This window comes from Colius striatus, chromosome Z, assembly GCF_028858725.1.
Source record: "Colius striatus isolate bColStr4 chromosome Z, bColStr4.1.hap1, whole genome shotgun sequence".
NCBI lineage: Eukaryota > Metazoa > Chordata > Aves > Coliiformes > Coliidae > Colius > Colius striatus.
Genome location: NC_084790.1, coordinates 3,544,726 through 3,566,372, shown reverse-complemented (window position 1 = coordinate 3,566,372; position 21,647 = coordinate 3,544,726). Strand labels below are relative to the sequence as shown.

Sequence of the window (21,647 nt, the reverse complement as noted above, 5' to 3'; positions counted from 1 at the left end):
TTTTTGTCCCGAAAGCAGATGGTGAAAGCACCACCCAGTTGTTCTGCTTGAATTTTGGAGTTGAAGAAATATGAACTCAGGCACCCTCTGCATGAGTGTTGTTTCATTTTGCCTCCAGAAGTGCCAGTAAACGACACTTTTGGAAACAGAATCTCAAAGAATTCACTTCCTTCTCTACAAAGAAAGCTTATGATGGATACTGTCTAACAGAATGCTTGGTGGTAGACCTTTGAAGAAGCAAAGATACTTTTGTTTTCACTAAAGTCTGGTACTATCACTTCCAGGAAATAAATCTGGAATCTATGTCATCACAGAGTCTGCTTGGGAGAGGAGAGCAAAAGGATTTGGCTTTTCAACTTGGCAAAATGGAGGTTAAGATGATTGTTAGATGGCTCTCAAGGAAGGAGATAGCAGGGCTATTTAAAACAACTGGCAATACTATTGCCCATGCACAAAAGGGCATAAACTGGTTTTGAGTGTATTTGGGCTGGGAGCTAAGGGGAGCTTTTATCTACGGGAAGCATAAGGGTCCGGAGTGTGCTTCCATTGTCAGAGCTTTAGATAGAAAAGAGAAGCACTTTGGGTTTTGACCTTGATGAATTCCTGGTAGAGATTTTATCCTTGTATGGTAGAGACATCTGTGATGACTTTTTGGATTCTTCCTGCCTTCTATCTTTTGTCTCTCTTGTGCTGCAGAGGTCTCTAACAGTGCTGCACAACTGCAGCACTTCTGGAAGAGAACGGGACATGACGAGCACTTCCTTAGAAATGAGATTTTGCCCTTAAATAACTTCTGGAACACACAGATTTTAAGCCTGAAAGGCTTAAAGCTTCTTGATGTGGGAGTTAAACTTTGATGTGAATTCATCTTTATTTGGAAATGAAAAATTACTGTTTGATTTTGTTGCTGTTGTTTCCCTCATTTATGATCTTACCCAAGCACAGCTTGTGGTTGTGGCAGGAGCAACATTTTCTCTCTCAGCCACAACGGTTATGAGACGCATAGAAGTTACTAATGTGTGTTATGGCTGACTGAAGAATCGTTGGAAAGCTGTTTACCCTCTTTCTTGATACCCCTACACACATTTTCATAGATATGCTGAAGATAACATAACACTTTGATCTTCGTAATTATGATTGTTCTTTTATTGGTAGCTCTCTAATTATCTGCACGTCAGCACCAGCTGGTTTGCATATGTTATTGAGGCTGAGTCATCATTATTAAAAAATGAAATTATTTTTCTCACAGGGTGTGATTCCTTAGTCATATTTTCCTCATTATGTTGTTGAAATGCACCTTTATTCTTCCCTGTGGGGCGTTTATCACTGAGTGGCAGTAATGCCAGAGATGTTGATTTTATATCTCCTTCTTGGCATTGTTGCATCATCACAGCTGACCCAACAATTTCAAACATTTCCCAATGCTGTAATTTCATGCCACCAACAGATGCTTTTTCTCAGTCTCTCTGTCCTTCTCTCCTCTTTTGTTTTTTTTTAATGGCTGATCCAAATGTACTTTCTGCTTGGAACTGTGTCACAAAGACTTAAACTTCAGATTTTCTTGGGTATTTCTGTATCTCTTTTGCATTTTTCATGCACCATCCTGCAGACACAGCTTTTTGGCCTGGGGCAGCTGTTGTCAGTCAATTTGGACATCCTGATTTACTTCACATGCCAGAAGAGCAAGGTCTCTCAAGGTGCCATTAACAGTCATAGTCCTTGCAATGACAGAAAAAGGTCAGAGGTTTTCTGTTGTAGAGAGTATAGAGGGTCCTCAGCCATGTGAAGAGTCCCTCAGGAGTCAGTGCTGGGACTGGTACTGTTCAATTTATTCATTAATGGCCTTGCTGAGGGAACAGAGACACTGTCAGCAAGTTTGCTCATGATACTGATCTGGGGGGAGTGGCTGACACCCCAGAAGGCTGTGCTGCCATTCAACCAGCCCTGGACAGGCTGGAGGGTTGTGCAGGAAGAAATCTAATGAAGTTCAATAAGGGCAAGTGTAGAGTCTGGCATCTGGGAAAGAACAACCCCATGTACCAGTACAGGCTGGGGAATGAACTGTTAGAGAGTAGTGAGAGTAGTGTAGGGGAATGGAACCTGGGGGTGCTGGTAGGCAGCAGGATGAGCATGAGCCAGCAACATGCCCTCATGGCCAAGAAGGCCAATGGCATCCTGGGGTGGATTAGAAGTGCTGTGGGCAGTAGGCAGAGAGAGGTTCTCCTCCCCCTCTGCTCTGCCCTGGTGAGGCTGCATCTGGAATATTGTGTCCAGTGCTGGGCCCCTCAATTCCAGAAGGACAGGGAGCTGCTGGAGAGAGTTCAGTGCAGGGCCATGGAGGTGATGAAGGGAGTGGAGTATCTCCCTTGTGATGAAAGGCTGAGGGAGCTGGGGCTCATTAGCTTGGAGGAGACTGAGGGCTGACCTCATTCATGGTTACAAATCCATCAAGGGTGGGTGTGAGGAGGCTGGAGCCAGGCTGTGCTCAGTCATGGCCAATGGTAGGACAAGGGGCAATAGGTACAAGCTAGAACACAAGAGGTTCCAAAGGAGTATAAGGAAGCGTAAGGAGGTGAGGGAGCACTGGCAGGGGCTGCCCAGATGGGTTGTGGAGTCTCCTTCTCCAGAGACGTTCCAAACCCACCTGGATGAGTTCCTGTGTGATCTACTCTGGGTGGTCTTGCTCTGACAGAGGGGTTAGACTAGATGATCTTTTGAGGTCCCTTCCAGCCCCTGAGATTCTGTGATTCTGTGATCTTCCCCTGGAAGACGTTTAATTCATAATGCTCCTTATGATCTTTGTAAATCAGCACAGTTTGTTTGTGGCAACAGTGTTATGAAACCTTTCCAAGTGCTGTTTACTCACTGCTGAAATTGGAGGCAGAGCCACAAACAGATACTCTGAATTGGCAAAAGAACCAAAAGTAGTCAGTGGCTTTCTCAGAAGCTATGATGCCTCCACTGAATGTGTGCCTTAGTCATAAAAGAGGGAGAGGACAACCTCAGAAACAATTACTGGTAATTAATTGTTCTACAACAGGTGAGTCAACCTTGGTCTCGGTAAAAGTGCTACTTCCACAAGTTTCATCAGGAGCTCCATCTGTTCATTCCTCACCCATCATCCATCACTCTTCAGCATCACTCAGCTGTGCCTTTCCTCAGTTTGTTCGGAGAGGAATGGTTTCCAGAGCTCCAGATTCATTTATTTTTCTCTTCTACTGCTCTCTGGGATAGATCCTTACACCTTGCATGTGTGTAGACCGACAGAAAATCTTACTATATGTAAGCTATTTCAGCTCTACAGTCTATCTAAATTGTTATTCACTAGTCCTTCCTACCACTGAAAAAGGATAAGTTTAAAAGTATTTCCCAGGAGAAATTACGCTCTTCCAGTATAACAACCCTTCCCTATCCTCTTTCTCCCTACCCACTACAATTTGTTATTATTATCAATAACATTAACTAATTGAACTCTAAATTCCCCCCTGCCAAAGCCCATTTTTTTTCTTTCCTGTAGATCTCTTCAGAACAGTAAGTAGGAGCCAGGAGCAGACAGTGATATCAAGATACCTGATGGAACACATTGGAGGGTTTCTGGAGCATCTGCCAGCTTCAGAAGGCAGCAGTGAGGCGTTGCTGTGCCTTTGGCATGTCTGTGACATGTCCCATGCATTTTCCCAGGACAGCCCTTGCCCCATTCTTGGATAGAGGTTAGTACCTCATGAATCAGTGGTGATGAGCAAACAAGTCACACTGTCAGTGGCAGGAGGACTCCACCAGTGATCTAACCCTGCTGCAGTGGCTGGCACTTTTGCAGTGCATCCACTCCTTTCAGCCTAAAGATTTTACATACCTTTGGTTTTGCAGATTTAACTACAGACTCTCCATAGTGCTGCCTATTTCAGAAAGACCTTACACTCTTAACCAATCACCTCAGAAATGAGGAAAAGACCTGCTGCAGCTCTGGTGTTCCCTTGAGTAGCCTAGTTATGCAAGACTCTACTTCTGATCAGATACTGCTCTGTGCTTCTGTAAGATTAGAGGGAAGCAAAATAACCTTTCAGCATTTATTTGTATACACTAGCTGTACTTCAAGTGTCCATAACCCTGCCTCACAAAAGATGTCTTAGGCTGTTTTGGCCCTGTGAAGTACAGCTGAGGTGGGAATGGGTTCTGGCAGCCTTTGGAGGTGAAAGACATCCTTGCATTCTTTTTACAGTACTTTCTGTACTGTTAAAACCTGATATGAGCTTTTTTGTCTTTGGAGAAGGGCTTTCATTCATACAAATTCCTGATGCTGGACTGCAAAAAGTCAGTTTGGGAAGACAGTTTTCCAACAGGAATAGGAAGCATCACTTCTTTGTGGATGCTTACTGCAGACTGCAACTGTAAGACTGCAATGGCAGAGGCAAGTCCTGTGACTTCCAAAAGAAGACCTAACCTAAATAATACTCTGTAAGTTATGATGAGAAAACCTTGCCATTTCCTTACCCTAACAGAATATCCCCAGTTTGAAATGAAACAGTAAATTCCAGAGGCCAGATTTGATAGGTGTAGAAGGGAGCAATGGGCACTTACAACTGATTTTGTGCATCTGATGCATTCAGTTATAGACTGGAAAGGGGCTTTACTGTCATCTACAGAAAGCAAAATATGTATAAAATAACTGTTCTAATTTAGTATTCCCCCCCATCTCCAGTTTTGTTGCATATTTAATCTCCTTAAGCAGGAAAGTATAGTACAGAAAATACTTTTAATGGATGAAATGTGTCTCTCATTCCTCTTACAACATATTATCAGCCAGTTGTGTGTACTGACAAAAGCTGAGTTCTTGGTATTATGTTGGTATTTGAACTGAAATTTCTGTTCTAAAACACGGGAGAGTTTTTAGTGCATGATACTGAAGGAAGCAGGCACATTGCCTTGTTGTCTGTATTTCCTAACAGAAGCTAGCAGTATGTAGTTCTCTGTGGAGTCAAAGGTGTGGAAGTACTTGGTGTCAGAAAACACATACATAGTGGAACAACCTATACTGAGTCACGCCTTCCCACAGGAGCTCTTAACTGTGATGAGCTGAGCAAAGCCAAAGATTAATGGACTCAGGTGGGTCATAGCAGTGAAATAAAACACAGTTTAGTACATTGACTATCAATTAAATAATTTTCACAGCACTGCCCATCATTGATGTTTTCCTTCCTCCTTTCACTCACATCATTCAATGTCCTCAGTAAAAAGCAGCAAAGCAAGGGGCCAGAAAGCAATCCCTTGGTGGCAGTTAGAAAACAAAATGGGAAATGGTGTGTAATTTTTCAGGAAGGACAAAAATTGTGTCAAGAATTGATTTCTGCTGTCAACCTTACACCTCTTGTTCTGACAGTCTCACTTGATGGATGTTTCCTATCAGTAGAGCTTGGAAGATGTCATAACTCATACAGCCTTCACAATGCCTTCATACAGCTGTGCTTGGAGTTAGGGACAGTTCCTTTTGCCCAACATTACTCTCTCAACATGGTGTCCATTTTCTTAGTGCAAAATACATTGTCCTGTGTTGCAAAATATGATGGGACAACCTGTATTTGGTTGGCTTGGCAAGCAACCGTTCAGTTTGCTAAATGACATTTCTCAGGCACACTGTTTTTATTTGCATCACAGAAGTAAAGTTTTATTAGAAGCAGTATTATTAGCAGACTTTAAGCCCTTAAACAAAGAACCAGTTGACAGACAAGTAAGATAAGCATTGCAGAATGGTAGAAGGGGTGATGAGACAGGTGACCAGGAACTCCTTCCAGATTGTTTCAGTTGTATCAGCTGTGCTGCAGAAGTGCTTCGGTTAGTCTCTCATTGCCCTTTTTCAGTGATTCTTAGTTGGAGGATGCCAGCACCACTGCTGTTGCTTTAGCATACTCTTAACTGCCCTGTGTAAAGACAGAGAGAATAATTGCTTTACGGGTAAATCTGATGTTTACCGTTTTCACCTAACGTGTTGTGTTAACAAGAGAAGCTCATAGGATAAAAGCTTTGGAGTATCCTGGACACTTTCTAAGAACATATTTTTTTTATTCCAATGAGCAAAAAAGCATATCCCATCCTGTAAAAGCCTGTAATATGTATTTAGATAGAGGGAAGGGTAAGATCTTCTGTATATCAATCCATGATACCTCTGTGACACATCCAATGAGGTTCTCAAATTCCTTTATCTGATAAAATATATTGTAGTCATTGGGAGGATGGAATCCACTAACAAACATATCCTTAAAAAGTATTGTCTTACCAGTCATGTCACCACACTGGGAATGAGAGTAGGAAGTAGAAGAGTATGAATGGGAGGATTTTCCACCTTGGAAAGCTCCTTGGGAGGCACTGTAAAAGGATAGTAATTAATTCAACAAAAGAGTCCCTGACCACAGGTTATTCAGTAAAAAAAAAAAGATGTTGATATAGTTCCATAAACAGAAAGTCTCTATTAAGAATTAAGTACAGAAGGAAATCTTCTTATTCCCTTGCTATAATGTGGAATACATACACAATGTCTTGCTGTCCCTCCTGCAGCAGTGCCCGGTACTGAGCAATCTCCTCTTCCAGGCGAGTCTTGATGCCCAGGAGCATCTTGTACTCCTGGTTCTGACTCTCCATCTCACAGCGGATGCTGGCCAGCTCCTCCTCTACAGCGTTAATCTGCCCTTGGATTTGTTGCAGCAGGCAGCTGTAGCGAGATTCAGCTTCTGCCAAGGAGTTTTCCAGAGAGCTTTTCTGTAAGTGGAAATGTTGGAGGTTAGGATCAGAGCTCTACTCCTGCCTGCCCCTTCTGAGGAGGGAAGGGCCCCCAGTGATCCTGCCCCACCTACCGTGCTGAGCTGGGCCTGCAGCTCGATCTCCAGGTTCTGTGTTTCACGTCTCAGCTCAGTGAGCTGGTGGGTGCTTGTCTGGATGTCCTGGCTGCTCGAAGTGACCTGGCGATTGACTTCTTCAATCTGCAGGAGACAAAGCCCAAACACACCTCATGAGTCAGAAACTCCCCTCAGGGAGAGGACTTGCTGACTGAGACCTAAGGTAGCCAGAGAGCCTTTCCCTTTCACCCTCTCTTCATGGAGGGACAACCTAGTCATTGCTCCATAGATCTTGATGTTCCATCCACCCTTGCCCATCTGACCTGGCCTGCTCCACCTCTGTGTTTCCACAGCAGCTTTTCCCTTCCCATTCTCCCAGCTGTGTAAGTGAGGTGCAGAGGAGCAGCCCAAGGCACAGCATGCCCAGCAGCAGGCTGTGTGGGTTTTCCCCCTGAAGGAGACTCTACTTTGTGCATGGCTACGTACCTTGACTTCATACCACTGCTCAACCTCTCTGCGGTTCTTGTCGATGATCTGCTCATATTCATTTCTCAGGTCATTCAGTATCTTGGTCAAGTCCTCTCCTGGGGCAGCATTGACCTCCACACTCACATCACCACCAGACTGAGCCTGCAGCTGTCTTATTTCCTGCAGAGTCCAGTGAAAGAAGCAAAGAGCACTGGTCATTTCTTGAGTTGGAAGGAGAGGGAAAAGCAGTATCAGGGTACAAAGGAACACCAATCACATTACGCAAGGCTGAAGTGACTTGATATGTAACACTGGGAGCATGTGTTGGACATGCTCTTTAGCATTGGATCGTACCTCCTCGTGGTTTCTCTTAAGTGCAATCAGCTCATCCTTCAAGGACTCCAGCTCAGATTCCAGTGAAGATCTAACCAGAGTCAGGTCATCCAGGAGATTTCTCAAGCCATTAATATCAGCCTCCACAGTCTGGCGGATGACCAGCTCGTTCTCATACCTTTACCACAGACAAAAGAGACAGAGAAATGGAGAAACTAGATGATGACAGAGAACAACACCCATCTTTCCCACATGAAGACTCAGTAATACCATTCAGGGTAGTGCTGCTCCTGAGGTTGTTAGAAAGGGTTTGAGAGGCATGTAAGTTTCACAGAGAGGTACTCACTTCATACGGAAATCATCGGCAGTCATCTTGCTGTTATCGATATCCAGAAGCAGTCTGTTGTTGTCCACAGTGGCAGAAATGATCTACAAAACAAAAATAAGAAGTCAGAGAGGAATCTTTCTGTGTTCAAGACATGCAGGACAATAAGGAAAGAAGACCTAAAGCTTTGGTAGGGTGGTGTTGTGGGCCTTGGAATTGTTTCTTGTGCTAATGCAGGGAGCATATGAAAGTCTAACAATCAGAATTTACTTTTCAAGGAAACTGAAGCTATCATAGACCATCTTACCAAATCCCTACTCCTGGCTTCTCATTCTCAAGTTTGGGCTCCACATTTCTGAAGCAATGTGTTCAGCCCTTTCCCTGCAGCGTGTTTCTTCATAGTCTGTTTAGTGTATTTTTGGTATCAGTGTAAGATTGTGAGGGAAGGCCTTGTTCCTTCCAGATGGTCTGTGTAGGAGTGTACAAAGTGGGTTCAGGTCTTGCAGTCCAGGTGCTTTGGCTCTGAGCTGCATCCAGCTGAACTGGGTGGGAGCAGAGGGAAGGACTTGTAACCACACATGCCTGCTTTGGAGACACCTGTACACCGTAGGATTTCGGTTACATGTGCCAGCATGTTTGGGCCTGGTGGAACAGTCCTTAATGCCTCAGGCTGTGGCCTCAGAGCACTTGCCTTTTGCTTGTGGGGTGCTGTGGGGCTTTTCTTACACAGGAGCTGTGAGGCGCAGCTCAGCAGGTTTCTGTCTGCAGTACCACCAGCAAAACCAACCAGTAACCCCCTCCCACCCCTTTAGGGACAGTGCCAGAGGGAAGGACAGTGTCCTTACAAATGGGAACAGGGTTTGGGAGATGGAGCCACATGAGGCAGGGCTATCTTACCTGATTTTGGAGTTGTTCGATGGTCTGGTAGTAGGAGGAGTAGTCCTTTGAAACACTGGGTGCCTGTTTCCTGTACCACTCTCGGATGTGGAGCTCCAGCTGAGCATTTTCTTCCTCCAGCCTTCGCACCTTGTCCAGGTAAGCAGCCAGGCGGTCATTGAGGTTCTGCATGGTGACCTTCTCATTGCCATTCAGAAGGATGTCCCCCCCAGCACCAAAGCCTCCAGCAAAACCACCAAAGCCACCAGCAAGGCTGCCAGTGCTCATGCCCCCTCCGTAGCCAATGCTGCACACTCCCCCACCATAGCTTCCACCACCGATCACCGAGGAGGCATAGCGCTTGCAGGACACAGAGGAATTCCTGCCACTACCACCACCACAGACACCTCCACTCCCACCACTCCTGTAAGTGGTGCTAGATGTTCTCTTGATGCTGCAGCTCATGGTGGAAGTAATCAGATATCCAGCCCCAAATGCAAAGCCCACTGCACAGCTTAGCTTGCTTCAGCAAACCAAACTGCAGCCTTCTGTCCTTTTTGATGGTTATTTATACCTTGTTGGATGGGTGTCACCTGTAAGGCTGTCCAGCTTCCCATGAAGTTTGCCAGCCTTAGTGCTTTTGCCAAGAGTGATGTGCTAAGGGAGTTTTGTCTGAGGTAAGTAAAACACATTACCGTTCTGTTCAAGTATGTATGTGTTGATTCACACAAAGCATGCACTGTAATTTTATGTGGGTGGCTCTTTGTCGGGTATTTTGTTGGATAATGTAACATCTCTTAGCTTCTATTAATCTGGCAATATATCGCTGGTAATAGGAGTTAATGAAGGCTCCGCCTTGATTTTCTGTCTCCTTTAGTCTTCTGTGTGGTGAAATTCAGTATTTCAGCTTTTGTCTTCCTCCTGTGTTCACACAGGATTCATAAAACCAGCAGGGACTCTTCATTCATTCATTTGTTCAAAAGTTACATGAGCTATTTAGAAATCGAGTTTATTTTACTGGAAGTAATTGTTAATTGTTGAAACTATATTCCTACCTCTGCTACAGAAGAAAACTTTACACTGAATTTTTCTTACTCTCCGGTCACTGCTTACATCAAGGAAGGTCCTGCTGGTATTAACGTTTCCTGGTTAGTGATTGTAGTCATTTTCCTTGTTGAAGAAAACAGTGTAAAAGCCCTAAAAGTAGTATTTTGCAAGGGGAAACAAATTCAGTCCTTTCATATTAAACACTAATTGATTTCATTTTAACTGTTTAAAATGGGCTCATAAGAACCTGCGAGGAGAAATATTTGGCATTTAATATGTTCATAACCGTATCAAAACCAGACGTTTCTCAGAATATGTCCTTGAAATATATGATGCAGTAAAAATATAATGATGAAAAGATACAGTGACAAATATCAGAGCTGAAAAAAAAATGGTAATCATGATCTGAGCTCGTCACAGAGAATTGTGTTGGCCAACCATGAGAGAATCTCTTGCAACACCAAACACAGAGTAAGAAACAATTGTGTCTTATTTTCCACTGCCTGTGCAATACGGGTTGTTCAGTGAGTTGCTTTTTCCATCTGTACTAATTAAGCGTCTGTGAAACTGAGAAAAGCCTTGAAGAGAAACAAATTCTCAGGTTTCCAGTTGTGCATGAAATACTGTCACTGCAGCTCCCACAGAGGAAGAGTCTTGGTGGCTTGTACAAAGCAAGAACAAGGAGCTGGTGGAACCTGCTGTGAGTTACCACCTTAAAACTGGCTTATGTGCTGTGAGAGGGGTTGAATTCAACCTAGAATTACTTTAGGAAGAAGAGAGTCTATATTACAGAAGAGGAAATAAAGCTATTCGAAAGAGAAAAAGAAGAGTGAGAACGAATTCCCCATCTTACACATAGAAGTACACGTCTTGAGGGGGAATGGGATTGTTGGATTTGAAGATAGTGTGTCTGTATGCTCCTATGGTGGGCTGCCCACCAAAGCCATTCTATCACGCCCCACCTCAGCTGGACAGAGGAGAGAAAATATATTGAAAGGCCAGTGGGTTGAGACAAGAACAGGGATGTCTCTCAGTAACTACTGTCACAGGCAAACTAGACTTGACTTGAGGAAATCAGAGGAGGATAATGGGGAATAAAACCAAATCTTACAATACCTTCCCCTCACCCCTCCCCTCTCCCTGGGCTCAACTTTACTCAGTATTTTCCCTCCCTCCTCCCTCCCAGTAGCACAGGGGGACAGGGAATGGGAATGGGCATTGTGGTCAGTTGATCACCCTCTCTCTCTGCCCCTCCTTCTTCCTCAGGGAGAGGACTCCACATGTTCTCCCTCTTCTCCAGCACAGGGTCCCTCCCATGGGAGACAGTCCTCCACAGATTTCTCCAACATGCATCTTTCCTTGGGGTCCAGTCCTTCCCACACTGCTCCTGATGTCAAAGTGTCAAAAGAACGAGGACAGCTTTAGGAACGCCGCAAGAACAACAATTAAGCTTGAAACAATTCACTATTGTATATGCATGTCAAAAGCAGAAACCTGGGTAGGATTAATGAGAAGCAGAGTTAAGAGACTGTGACAAACCTCCTATATCTGCCAAACAATGCAGAAACCAGTTGGCAGGTTGGAGATGGTGACCACTGACACACGAAGGACCGCCAGAAACCACTCAAGACCCTCTTAGAGCATGTGTAGTAGACATTTAGAGTGACACAGCAGTGTTATAATTGCATGCAAATTAGTAACTGACTATTGTAAATGCGATTGTGTAACCCTGTAGCTTCGTGTATAAATACAGCACAGAAACTTATGTTCGGTGTGATGTCTTAGGACAAGAGGAATTGGCCTCAAGTTGCATGAGGGGAGGTTTAGATTGGAGATTAGGAAGAACTTTTTCACTGAGAGGGCTGTTAAGCATTGGAAGGGGCTGCCCAGGGAGTTAGTGGAGAGATATTCAAAACACACATAGATAAGTTGCTGATGGATATGATTTAGTTTAGAGGTGGGCTTGGTTGTGTGAGGTTAGTAGTTTGACGTGATGATCTTAAAGATCTTTTTTTCCAGCCATAATGATTCCATGAATCTGTGATCTGTGGAACTAGTACTGAGCACCCAGGGTTATACACACCTGAAATAAATCAGCAGTGTCTCTCCTGAGTGTGTGATTATTGGTGAGTTGCACATTGGCTGACGAATCCACTCACTGTTTGCACAACACCCCAGTGTTCTGAACTTAAAGTGAGACTGAATTCTAAAAGATATCTACAAAATTATGACTTTTTCTCAACTGACTTTAATTAAAAACATATTCTCATGCTCATTGGTTAGTAATTATCATTTTTCTGTTATTGATTAGCTGTATTTAAATTAGGTCCTCTCGCTATGGGAATTAGCACGCATGCTAATTAGCACGCATGCAAGGGGAGGGGGAGGAAAGGCAAGTACTCTTGACCTGGAGTCCGTGGTTGCAATATCCCCTTGCAACCCTTACCTTTTCCTCAGTTACCAAAGACCTCTGCTAACTTTATACTTCTTGGGCAAACATCCAGCCTTTGGCACCTTCTGAGGCAGGGTGTTCCCTTCTTATCAGTCCCTAGCCCCTCTTCAAGGATACAGTCGTTAGCAAGACATGCCTTGTTTAAACAAAGTAGTTCAGAATTACACAGTCAAGCTAATGTTTAGTGGTCATCCTAAATCAAACAGTATCACTAAAACCTAAACACTAACCATCTAAAGTTTTAACCAAACTTTCAGTTTTAGTGTCACTGAAGGTTTTAGTGTCCTCTAAACATTAACCATTGTGAAGTCCACACCTTCTTCTGAGGCTGAAGCACTCTGGGATACTATCAAATGCACATGCATTTCTATACCTTTTCCCCCACTCTCTGAATCTTTTCCAGCTTTATTGTGTATCTTTTCAGAAAGGGTCACCAAAGTTACAGCACTCAAAAAAGTAGTCCAAGGTGTCTACATGCCCTAGATTGATAGGGTGGAATTAATGATGTTCTTCATTTTGATCTTGTGTATATGGGATGGAGAACCATCTCTGTGGCCACAACCTTGAGCAGGACATATCTCCACATTTCATAGTTCTTCATGGAAGACCCCAGCTGAATTGCATTCATTCTCACTTTCAAGATCCACAGGGTTTTCCTCAGTCTTTGTTCAGTGAGATTTCTTTTTCTTCTCTGATAGCCTCACCAGTGGCTTTTTCCTGAAAATCCTTCATTCCCTTTAACTGGGTCCCTCACTACGTGCTGTCTCCATTCTTCCTATTTTAACCCCTTATATATGTCATCACACCATGCTCAGCACTTAGTGCTTGTTAGGCAGCAATGTGATTGCAAAACAGGAAACTAAATACTCTTTAAATGATAAAAGTGTAGATTGACATCTGTGGAGTTAGTTGTAACCAACAACAGCAAGAGGTGACAGTATAGTACCCTCTAGAGGGCTCTGCCATAAGCACATTGGATTACTTTGAAATAATCCACATTGACATAATCCATATATCGTTCACTATGAACCTCCCACCTCTTTCTAGATGGTGTGTGTAGTCCAAGTATCTAAACCAAATAAATAGAAGTCAGCATTACTAGGATCTCATTCTTCCTGTTGCTTGTCATTGGAAGTATTTGTGTAGCACAGAGTCTATTTAACAAGTCTTCAAAGCATGGTCCATGAAAGCACAGTACAAACAAATACAGCCTTCGGTTTGGTGTAGGTCAAGGGCTCCTGTTTCCATGAATGGTGTCAAAGTGTTGAGAAAGTTTGCATGGCAACGTAACTCATGTTTCTGGAAGTGAATTCTGCATCCATTCTGTCAATCCACACCCCTGTGCTTGGCCTATTGTACCCTTGGTCAATGGTGGTAGCTCCTCTCCCACAAAACACACACTGCTTTTGGCTCTTGATTCACCACTAGAGGCCACTCCCTGAGCACCCAGCCCTGCAAGTTCACTTCCAAGTGACACAGTCTCTTCACTTGCGCAGCCTTAGGGTGATTTTGTGCCCTCATTTGCCTGGGATAGTCTGCTAGCCTTCCGAGCTCAGACCCCTGTGTGCCTTTTTTAATAACTTAACTTCACTGCAGACATTCTGTCTTGGACAGGGTTAGGACAGAGCTTTCTCCAAATGGGTCTGTGAGCTGAACCTGCCTCATGGGGCAGCTACGGGGACCTGGCACTAGTATTTCATGTTGCTTTCTAGGTCTGCCACTGCTGAGTTTACCTGTGAGCTACACAGCCTGTAGGTTGACATCTGTGGAGGCAGTCGTAACAAAGTGAAAGAGGTAACAATACAGTACGATACAGATCTGCTCTGTGTTTTCTAGGTGGTAGCTGTAAAAAGGACTAAGACTTTCAAATAAGTCTAAGGAGCCCAGATGCTAACTTTTATTAAAATTAGCAAAGCTGTGGTTTACTATTTGCTGACTTTGGAAGCTCTCCTCCAAAATATCATGCAGAAATTACCGAGATTTCTAAAACATGCACAGGAGACGGCTTTGAAAGGCCTGAGATGATACATTTCATTTCCTTTGACCTCTGATTTGGTTGATTTCCAAAAGGCAGAGGGTTGTTTTTCAACAGAGTCTCTGGAAATGGGTTTTATCCACGGTGGTGGACTGCAATAAAACAAGCTACTGTTTGCTTTCATGAATAAACTTGTCCCAGTCACTGGAGAAAGCTATAGTATAATACGTATAATTATATGTATGGATACAACAGCTATAAAAAAGATGGACAGAAGCAAATGCAACTCCCAAACCATAGCTAATAGCAAGAGAGTGTTTTCTGATTATTTGTTTGTTGAGTTGCTCTGAGCTGTTGCAACTCAACTGTTTTTTTTAACTGTAATCAGGAATGTTGTTAAGTAACAGCTGGACGTGGCTGAGAAAGTTTATGTTAATTTTCTTCACCATCCAGATCTTCCTATTTCCAAATGTAAACACTCTAGGTACTTTCACTTAATTTGCCACAGGCAGAAGGAAAATATTGTTTTTAGTATTAACATCTTAGGGAGGACAACTCTGTAAAGGTCCTGTAAATGATACTTCCTTTTAACTTCTTTTTCTTGTCTGTTCAAAAGCAGATCCGTGGTTTGTACATTTGCAGTCTAAGCCAGAGTGTCAGTTCAGTTTGTGTGAAGCACAAATCGAAACATTCCTTTCACTTTACAACCACGGTTCTGTAATCATTCATGTTTCTTTGTGGCAGGCTCATTCGATGCCAGCTTCACTGGCATTCATAGACTGATGAGATTCTGCAGTCTGTTATGATGTCGTAGTCAATCCCCATTGAGTGTCAGAGCTCAGCTCCACAAGAGCATTTGGCATACTCTTAAAAAACAAAAGCACAGCCCAGAATACTACAAGGAGATTATCATCTGCCCTGAATGCTCAGAAATGGTGCTTTAACTGTAAATTTCATTATCACCAGTTGTAACGCACCATCAACTTTTCTCCCTGGAGGCATCTGTTGGCATGGCTTTGTATTTTCTTTTTAAGTGTCTACACCTACAGAAGAAAACTTGCACACAGGATTTTGGTTGCATCAGGCAGAAATGAAGTTTTATTAGCGACATTTTCCTGTTACAGAACAACTCAAGTAACAGGCAAGATGAAACTGTAAAGCAAGAAGCTCAAATGCCGATGCGTGAAGCCACAAAGAGTTCCATGCAGGAACAGTGCATAGCAGGCATGGCAAGGGGGCAGGGGACTTGTCTGAGTAGCTCTGACGGGCCTTTTTGGATAGATGGCATCAGCAACAGTGAGGAACTGTTAGGAGCGTCTGTCTGTCTTCAGGAGCATGGAGAACGTAGAGGATTTGGGACAATTTCTGTTTGAAAGGTCTTGCACCGTAGGATCCTCAAAGTGTATTCTTAGTCAAAAGATTTTCTTCCATACCCTGGTTAGAAATAAAGAAAGCATTAATTTCCTCAGTACTGGCACTGCATCTCTGAGGCACCAGTGTGTACTTCAGGCAGCAGCATCTGCCAGACAGAAAAGAAGCTTGGCTATGTGATAGGTGACATAATTGTCCCAAAAGCACAAAGGAAAACATCAGGGTACAAAACAGCAAACAAAAGCAGCAGTGTTCATAAGGTTCTGCAAAGAATAAGAGAGAGGAAGAGAAATAGCTGGGCTTTTAACTGTGTGATTGACTGATGCCACCCACAAAACTGAATGGAATTGGAATGGATGTTTCTTGAGTGGGGCTGGTCCTTTGCACACACATGGGAAAGAGTTGTTAGTAGAAGTAAATGTAACACATTCCAGAAAGTTTAGTTTAGCCTTGGCACTGTTTACCCCAGGAAGAGTGTGTTGGCACACTGTATCAATGAGTAAGGATGGGAATGAGAGAATAGTGTGCCCATAAAACAGTACTCACCTTGGCTTTCACCACCACTCCTGCAGGACTGAGACTGGGAAGATGAAGAGTAGGAGTGGGAACTGCTGATGCCTCCTGAGACCCTTCCACCTCCTCCTCCTCCGATACTACCGCATCCACCACCACTTCCCCCTCCTATTCCTCCACTTCCTCCTCCGATTCCTCCTCCACCACTTCCTCCTCCGATTCCACCTCCCATTCCACTGCTAGAGGAAATGCTGCCACCTCCATAGCTACCACTCATGCTACCACCTCCTCCTCCTCCTCTTCCTCCCCCAGAGGAGTAGCCACCACCTCCCATTCCTCCTCCCATTCCTCCTCCCATTCCTCCTCCCATTCCTCCTCCCATTCCTCCTGATGGGATCCTGTAAAGAAAGAGAAAGAAGGAGAAAAAGGATCAATCAGATGCATTTTTTACCTCAGAAAGAAATCTGCCTACATACCCTGCACAGAAGCCTGCGCTTCTCTCTGTAGTTCTCCTTTCTACAACCTAGCACAGATCAGCAAGACAACTGATACAGTGCCAAAAATCAACCTCTCTTTCATTTTCAGCTTGAATGCAAGACTTTTTGCTTTTCCCACGTTCTACTCAGGTATTTCTTGCAAGCTTTAGCGCTGTTGCTTTATTGGTGTATGATGTTACTGCACTCCAAACTGGAAGGGCAGAAAATGGAGCTTTAGCTGTTCTTTCAGGTGTTGTTTGCAAGCATAAAGGATATTGAAATAGTTTGAGCTTTCAAAGGAATTTACACTGAGACTGTTGTGAAGGTTTGGAAACCTATAGTTTTTTTGCTTATAGTATTTTCCAAGTTGGCTTCTGTCTGTTCAGTTCCTGGCTTTTTCTGGAACCACAGTGAAGGTAAATGTCTGTATATGGGTTTCCCTGCCCAACCCCAAATCAGCAGGCTAGAGGTTCTGCATTCATTTTCTTTACATGATTTATATTCTGAACAGGCTTGCCAAGAAACTGACCTCAAACCTGAGAGGCAACTGGTCAACATAGCTGAATTAACCTCATTTCAGCACAAAATTGTTTTGCAAAATCTATCTTTGTGACTAATCTAGCAACCTTGTTTTACAGAATGCTGTATTGTTTTATCAGTTTACATACACAAGGTCTTGCTGTCCTTCCTCAAGCAGTGCCCGGTACTGAGCAATCTCCTGTTCCAGGCGGGTCTTGATGCCCAGGAGCATCTTGTACTCTTCATTCTGACTCTCCATCTCACAGCGGATGCTGGCCAGCTCCTCCTCCAAGGGGCCAATCATACTCTGGATCTGCTGCAGCTGCATGTTGTAACGACGTTCTGTGTCTTCCAAGTTGGATTGCAAAGAGTCGACCTGCAAGTGGAAAACATTGAGATCTTCACAAACTGGGAAGAAAAGCCTGTATTTGAAGAGAAGCAATCCATCATCCCATTCTCTACAGATGGACCACTTCCTAGGTGTAACCACTTTTTTTCATTCCAGTGACGCATCCAGCCCTTGCCACAGGTGAAGCAGACACAAATGACTTTACTTACCATGCTGAGTTGTGACTGCAGCTCAATTTCCAGACTTTGATATTCACGTCTCAGCTCAGAGATCTGTTGGTTGCTTGATTGTATCTCCTGGCCACTTGAGTGGACTTGTTGATTAACTTCTTCCATCTGAAAAATTCACGTAGAAAGATGAGGCATTTTTTAATAATAAGAAAAACATCAAGAAAGCAATTAATAAGCAATTAATAAATATCTGTTAAAGATTTAGTATCTGAAAAAACTCCCTGTGCTTTACCTTGGTTTCATACCAGCTTTCCACCTCTTTCCGGTTGTTCTCAATAAGCCGTTCGTATTCGGAACGCATTTCATTTAATTTTTCCATCAGATTAATACCAGGAGTAGCATTGACCTCCACATTGACATCACCACCGGATTGTGTTTGCAGTCCTTTCATTTCCTGAAAAAAAACCCAACCAATAAACCACCAGGTTCTCAGAGAGTGACAATAAGAAGAAATATCATAGGTTAAAAAGGACACAAATCCTCATGTGGCCACTCCTGAAAAGGGAGCCTCATCTTCCCTAGTCATGAAAGTGACCAATTCTGCTACTCCTAAGACCAACATTACAGTGAACAATAGCCAGGCACCACAACAAAATTGTACTGAAAGCCATTCATTTCCTTGGTCTCGTTTTGCCACATGTTGACTTGGCTGTCTTATTACACTAGTTGCAGGCAGCTATAGATGCTACCTACTCCTGAAACTCAAAGCCAGATTGTGTCAAGTTGGATGATCAAGGCCAGTGGCCAAAATCTGGTTACTGCTTGTGGAAGAAATCCACAGGAAATTCTCTGAGTATTGAGTTTTGGTTAGTTATTGTTTTAAAGAAAATTACCTCTTCATGGTTCTTCTTAAGATAGATCAGTTCCTCTTTCAGGGATTCAAACTGTGTCTCCAAGTCAGATCTTGCTAGAGTCAGTTGATCCAAAAGTGGACGTAATCCATTAATATCACTTGCCACACTCTGGTGGAGAGTATATTCAGTCTCATACCTAAAGGACAGACAAGTAAGATAGTGAAAGTGCAGCCAGACCTCTTTGTTGTCTTGATAATGAGCAGTTGCCATCAACATATCTTTGGGTTTTAATACTGTTTCTCTGTTCTTAAAAGAAAGACCCCAACTATATTTCCATATCTAAATGGTTTGTTTGATTTCAGAAGAATTTCTGTCTATGAGCTTTATATGATGCTGATTATGCTTAGAAATCTACATGCAAAGTTGGAGAATCTTAGATGCTAGTCCTTTAAATGGCACTCTTATATAGTAATTAAAAGCTAAAAAGATCCCTCTCAGAATGGTTTTCCCAGCAGTTATATATTCTGCCATTGGAGCCAAGAGGGGATAGCACCTTCAAAGATTAATTAACAACATAAACTCAAGGAGAATAAAGGGAGACTGGATGAAATGGGGCAGGATGGGGAAGACTCACTTCAGTCTGAAGTCATCCACAGTCATTCTGGTGTTGTCAATGTCAAGAAGTATCTTGTTAAGGTCCACATTTGCACCAACAATCTGAAAGGGAGAGGGCAGATGGTCAGTTGCCTTTTCAGTCAAATACATAGATAAATACCTTTGCAGAAACACATTTCATAATGTCTTTAGGATAATGTCAAGCCTGACTATTGCTGCAGGAGCTACACAGAGAGAAGAGTTTATTGCTTCCACTTCAAAGAAAGTGCCTTTGCCTTTTGGTTTACAAATATTCATTAAAAGTAACTGAAGAAGTGAATATTTGAAAAGTAGCAAGAAAACACAAGTACCATTGCATTTGGCACCAACCATATTCATTTAGGAGATATGGCACTATTAAATGGCTGAGGGCTAGAATTAGACCAAATGTACACATTGGCTGATCCTGTATATTCACCAAAAGAAGCAATTAATATGGCCACTAGTAGCACAACATAAGCAAGCAATGATTCTATCTCCTGTTAAGGAGAGAGAGGAACAAACAAGCAGGAGCACAGCAATGAAAGGAGCTCTGGACAGGCCCCATAATGGGTGCTCTTGCACCAAGTAACTCTACCTGCCTCAAACACAAGTATGATAGAATCCACCTATCACCTACAGCAGAGAAAAACTAGTAGTCAGGCTTTGCCACCACACCAGTCTGCTTCCTGGCTAAAACAAAGGAGAGACTATATTGCCCCAAATAGGGATATTGTGCTGCAGGAGACAAGTGCTGTTCTAATGAGAATCTGTTCAAAGTTAGTCCAACCACATCATACCTGGTTTTGAAGTTCTTCAATTGTTCTGTAATATTGGCTGTAGTCCCTGCTAGCAGTGGGACCTTGGTTTTTGTACCACTCCCTGATCAGGTGTTCAAGTTGAGTATTTTCATCCTCCAAGCGTCGCACTTTATCCAGGTAAGACGCCAGGCGATCGTTAAGGTTCTGCATGGTCAGCTTCTCATTTGTGGACAGCAACCCAGAATCTTCACCGAACCCCATTCCACCAAAACTACCTCCACCATAGCTGCCACCTCCAAAGCCACCACTGCCTCCGAAGCCACTAAATCCACCTCCACTGTATCCACCACCACCACCAAAGCTACCTCCACCAAGGCCAGCTCCATAACCACCTCCCATTCCTCCAAATCCACCTCCACCTGATCCAAATCCTCCTCCCATACTTCCACAGCTTATTCCTCCTCCATAACTACCACCACTCACTCTCCCACCATAGCTACTGCGGCTAATCCTTCCACAGCTGCCACTGCTGAAGCCTCCTCCATAACTGCTCCTGGAAACTCCTCCACCATAGCTTCTCCCAGAAAAGCCTCCGCTTCCTCCAGAAGAGGTGTATTTTCTAGTGGACACTGAGGAGTATCCACCAGACTTACGTACTCCACAGCTGCCACCACCTCCACCACCTCCACTGCTACATCCACCACCACCACCACCACCACCACCTCCGCTGCTAATTCTAATGCTACTACTTGAAGTCTTCGTGCCACAGCTCATCGTGACAGCAGATAAGAGTCTAACCACAATCCCAGATTTAGGTGCACAGCCTGATAAGCTTCAGGACTGCAAATTTTCATCCCAACTTCTCACTACTTATACTTTTGACAGTGGGTGTCACCATCAGGGTGTTTCCTTCTCCAGGGCATTTACCAACCTTGTTGTTTGTGCCAAGAATAATTTGCTGAACAATGTTTTTGTGCCGATATCTCAGGCAATCTAACCTATTGCTGGGTTTGTGGTGTTTGTTTAAGACCAAATATTTAGTTTCTTTTGAGTGGCATTCTTTTCATTTAGCTTTTTCTGGGACAGGTAGTCTTTTGACTCATGCAGCCTGGATCTGATTTGTGATGGAAGAGCTACTGTATAAAAGATCATTGGAAGCTCATGTTGAGATAATGTGTACCTGATGGAACTATTCAGGGAGAATTTTGTTCTCAGTTCTCCCCTAAAAGAAGGAAGATGAGACTCACCTCTCTCATGTTAGACTATGCATTTATTGTTTAATTGTTAAACGATTTTGTTTGCAGAGATTTTTGTGGCTTCTATTGTCAAAGACAATGCTCTTTCATATTTTGTTCATTTATGATCTTCTACACTGCTTATATTTTTCTTACTATAGATGGTGGTGCAAGAGTTTTATTAATAGGACTGTATAACTGCCCTGATTAGATCGTCCAACTTCTGTATCCCTGCCATCATTTCAAGAACATGTTTATTGAGAAGCTTGTTTCAAGCAGTGCAGTGGGATTCTTATTTAGAAACCAAATAATTCCTTTGTGCAGGAAATGATAGGAGAGAACACTAGATCACTGAGGTCTAGAAATCAAAGAGAAAAAAAGATGCATTTCTTTTTCACCAAAGAACTGTTGATATCAAATTATAGGAAGATTAAGGATACTGTAATTGTATTATGAAGTCAAT

The 21,647-nt window shown here is 43.2% G+C and overlaps 2 protein-coding genes across 2 annotated transcripts; both read right to left on the bottom strand.

Annotated features, from left to right (window-relative positions):
- Positions 1 to 5,895: 5,895 nt before the first annotated feature.
- On the bottom strand, positions 5,896 to 9,294 carry LOC104551745 (keratin, type I cytoskeletal 14). Its single transcript, XM_062017568.1, has 8 exons — positions 8,851 to 9,294; positions 7,975 to 8,057; positions 7,650 to 7,806; positions 7,314 to 7,475; positions 6,846 to 6,971; positions 6,544 to 6,750; positions 6,272 to 6,335; positions 5,896 to 5,915 (listed from the first exon to the last, which is right to left on the bottom strand). The coding sequence occupies exons 1-8, from the start codon at positions 9,292 to 9,294 to the stop codon at positions 5,896 to 5,898; spliced, it is 1,263 nt and encodes a 420-aa protein (XP_061873552.1).
- Positions 9,295 to 15,465: 6,171 nt separating this feature from the next.
- On the bottom strand, positions 15,466 to 20,723 carry LOC104551875 (keratin, type I cytoskeletal 13). Its single transcript, XM_010208191.2, has 8 exons — positions 19,989 to 20,723; positions 19,190 to 19,272; positions 18,595 to 18,751; positions 17,994 to 18,155; positions 17,741 to 17,866; positions 17,332 to 17,558; positions 16,221 to 16,585; positions 15,466 to 15,737 (listed from the first exon to the last, which is right to left on the bottom strand). The coding sequence occupies exons 1-8, from the start codon at positions 20,721 to 20,723 to the stop codon at positions 15,712 to 15,714; spliced, it is 1,881 nt and encodes a 626-aa protein (XP_010206493.1). The 3' UTR covers positions 15,466 to 15,711.
- Positions 20,724 to 21,647: the final 924 nt, after the last annotated feature.

What these genes read in the sequence shown, in the direction of transcription:
- LOC104551745 (XM_062017568.1), bottom strand. Translation starts at nt 9,294, where the DNA reads ATGAGCTGCAGCATCAAGAGAACATCTAGCACCACTTACAGGAGTGGT. An exon ending in TTAAGAGAAACCACGAGGAG is followed by an intron (nt 7,476 to 7,649) that starts GTACGATCCAAT and finishes TGGACTCTGCAG; the next exon opens with GAAATAAGACAGCTGCAGGC. An exon ending in CCAGTGTGGTGACATGACTG is followed by an intron (nt 5,916 to 6,271) that starts GTAAGACAATAC and finishes GTCTTTACACAG; the next exon opens with GGCAGTTAAGAGTATGCTAA.
- LOC104551875 (XM_010208191.2), bottom strand. Translation starts at nt 20,723, where the DNA reads ATGAGCTGTGGCACGAAGACTTCAAGTAGTAGCATTAGAATTAGCAGC. An exon ending in AAAGCTGGTATGAAACCAAG is followed by an intron (nt 17,867 to 17,993) that starts GTAAAGCACAGG and finishes TGAATTTTTCAG; the next exon opens with ATGGAAGAAGTTAATCAACA. An exon ending in TGCAGTCACAACTCAGCATG is followed by an intron (nt 17,559 to 17,740) that starts GTAAGTAAAGTC and finishes TTCCACTTGCAG; the next exon opens with GTCGACTCTTTGCAATCCAA.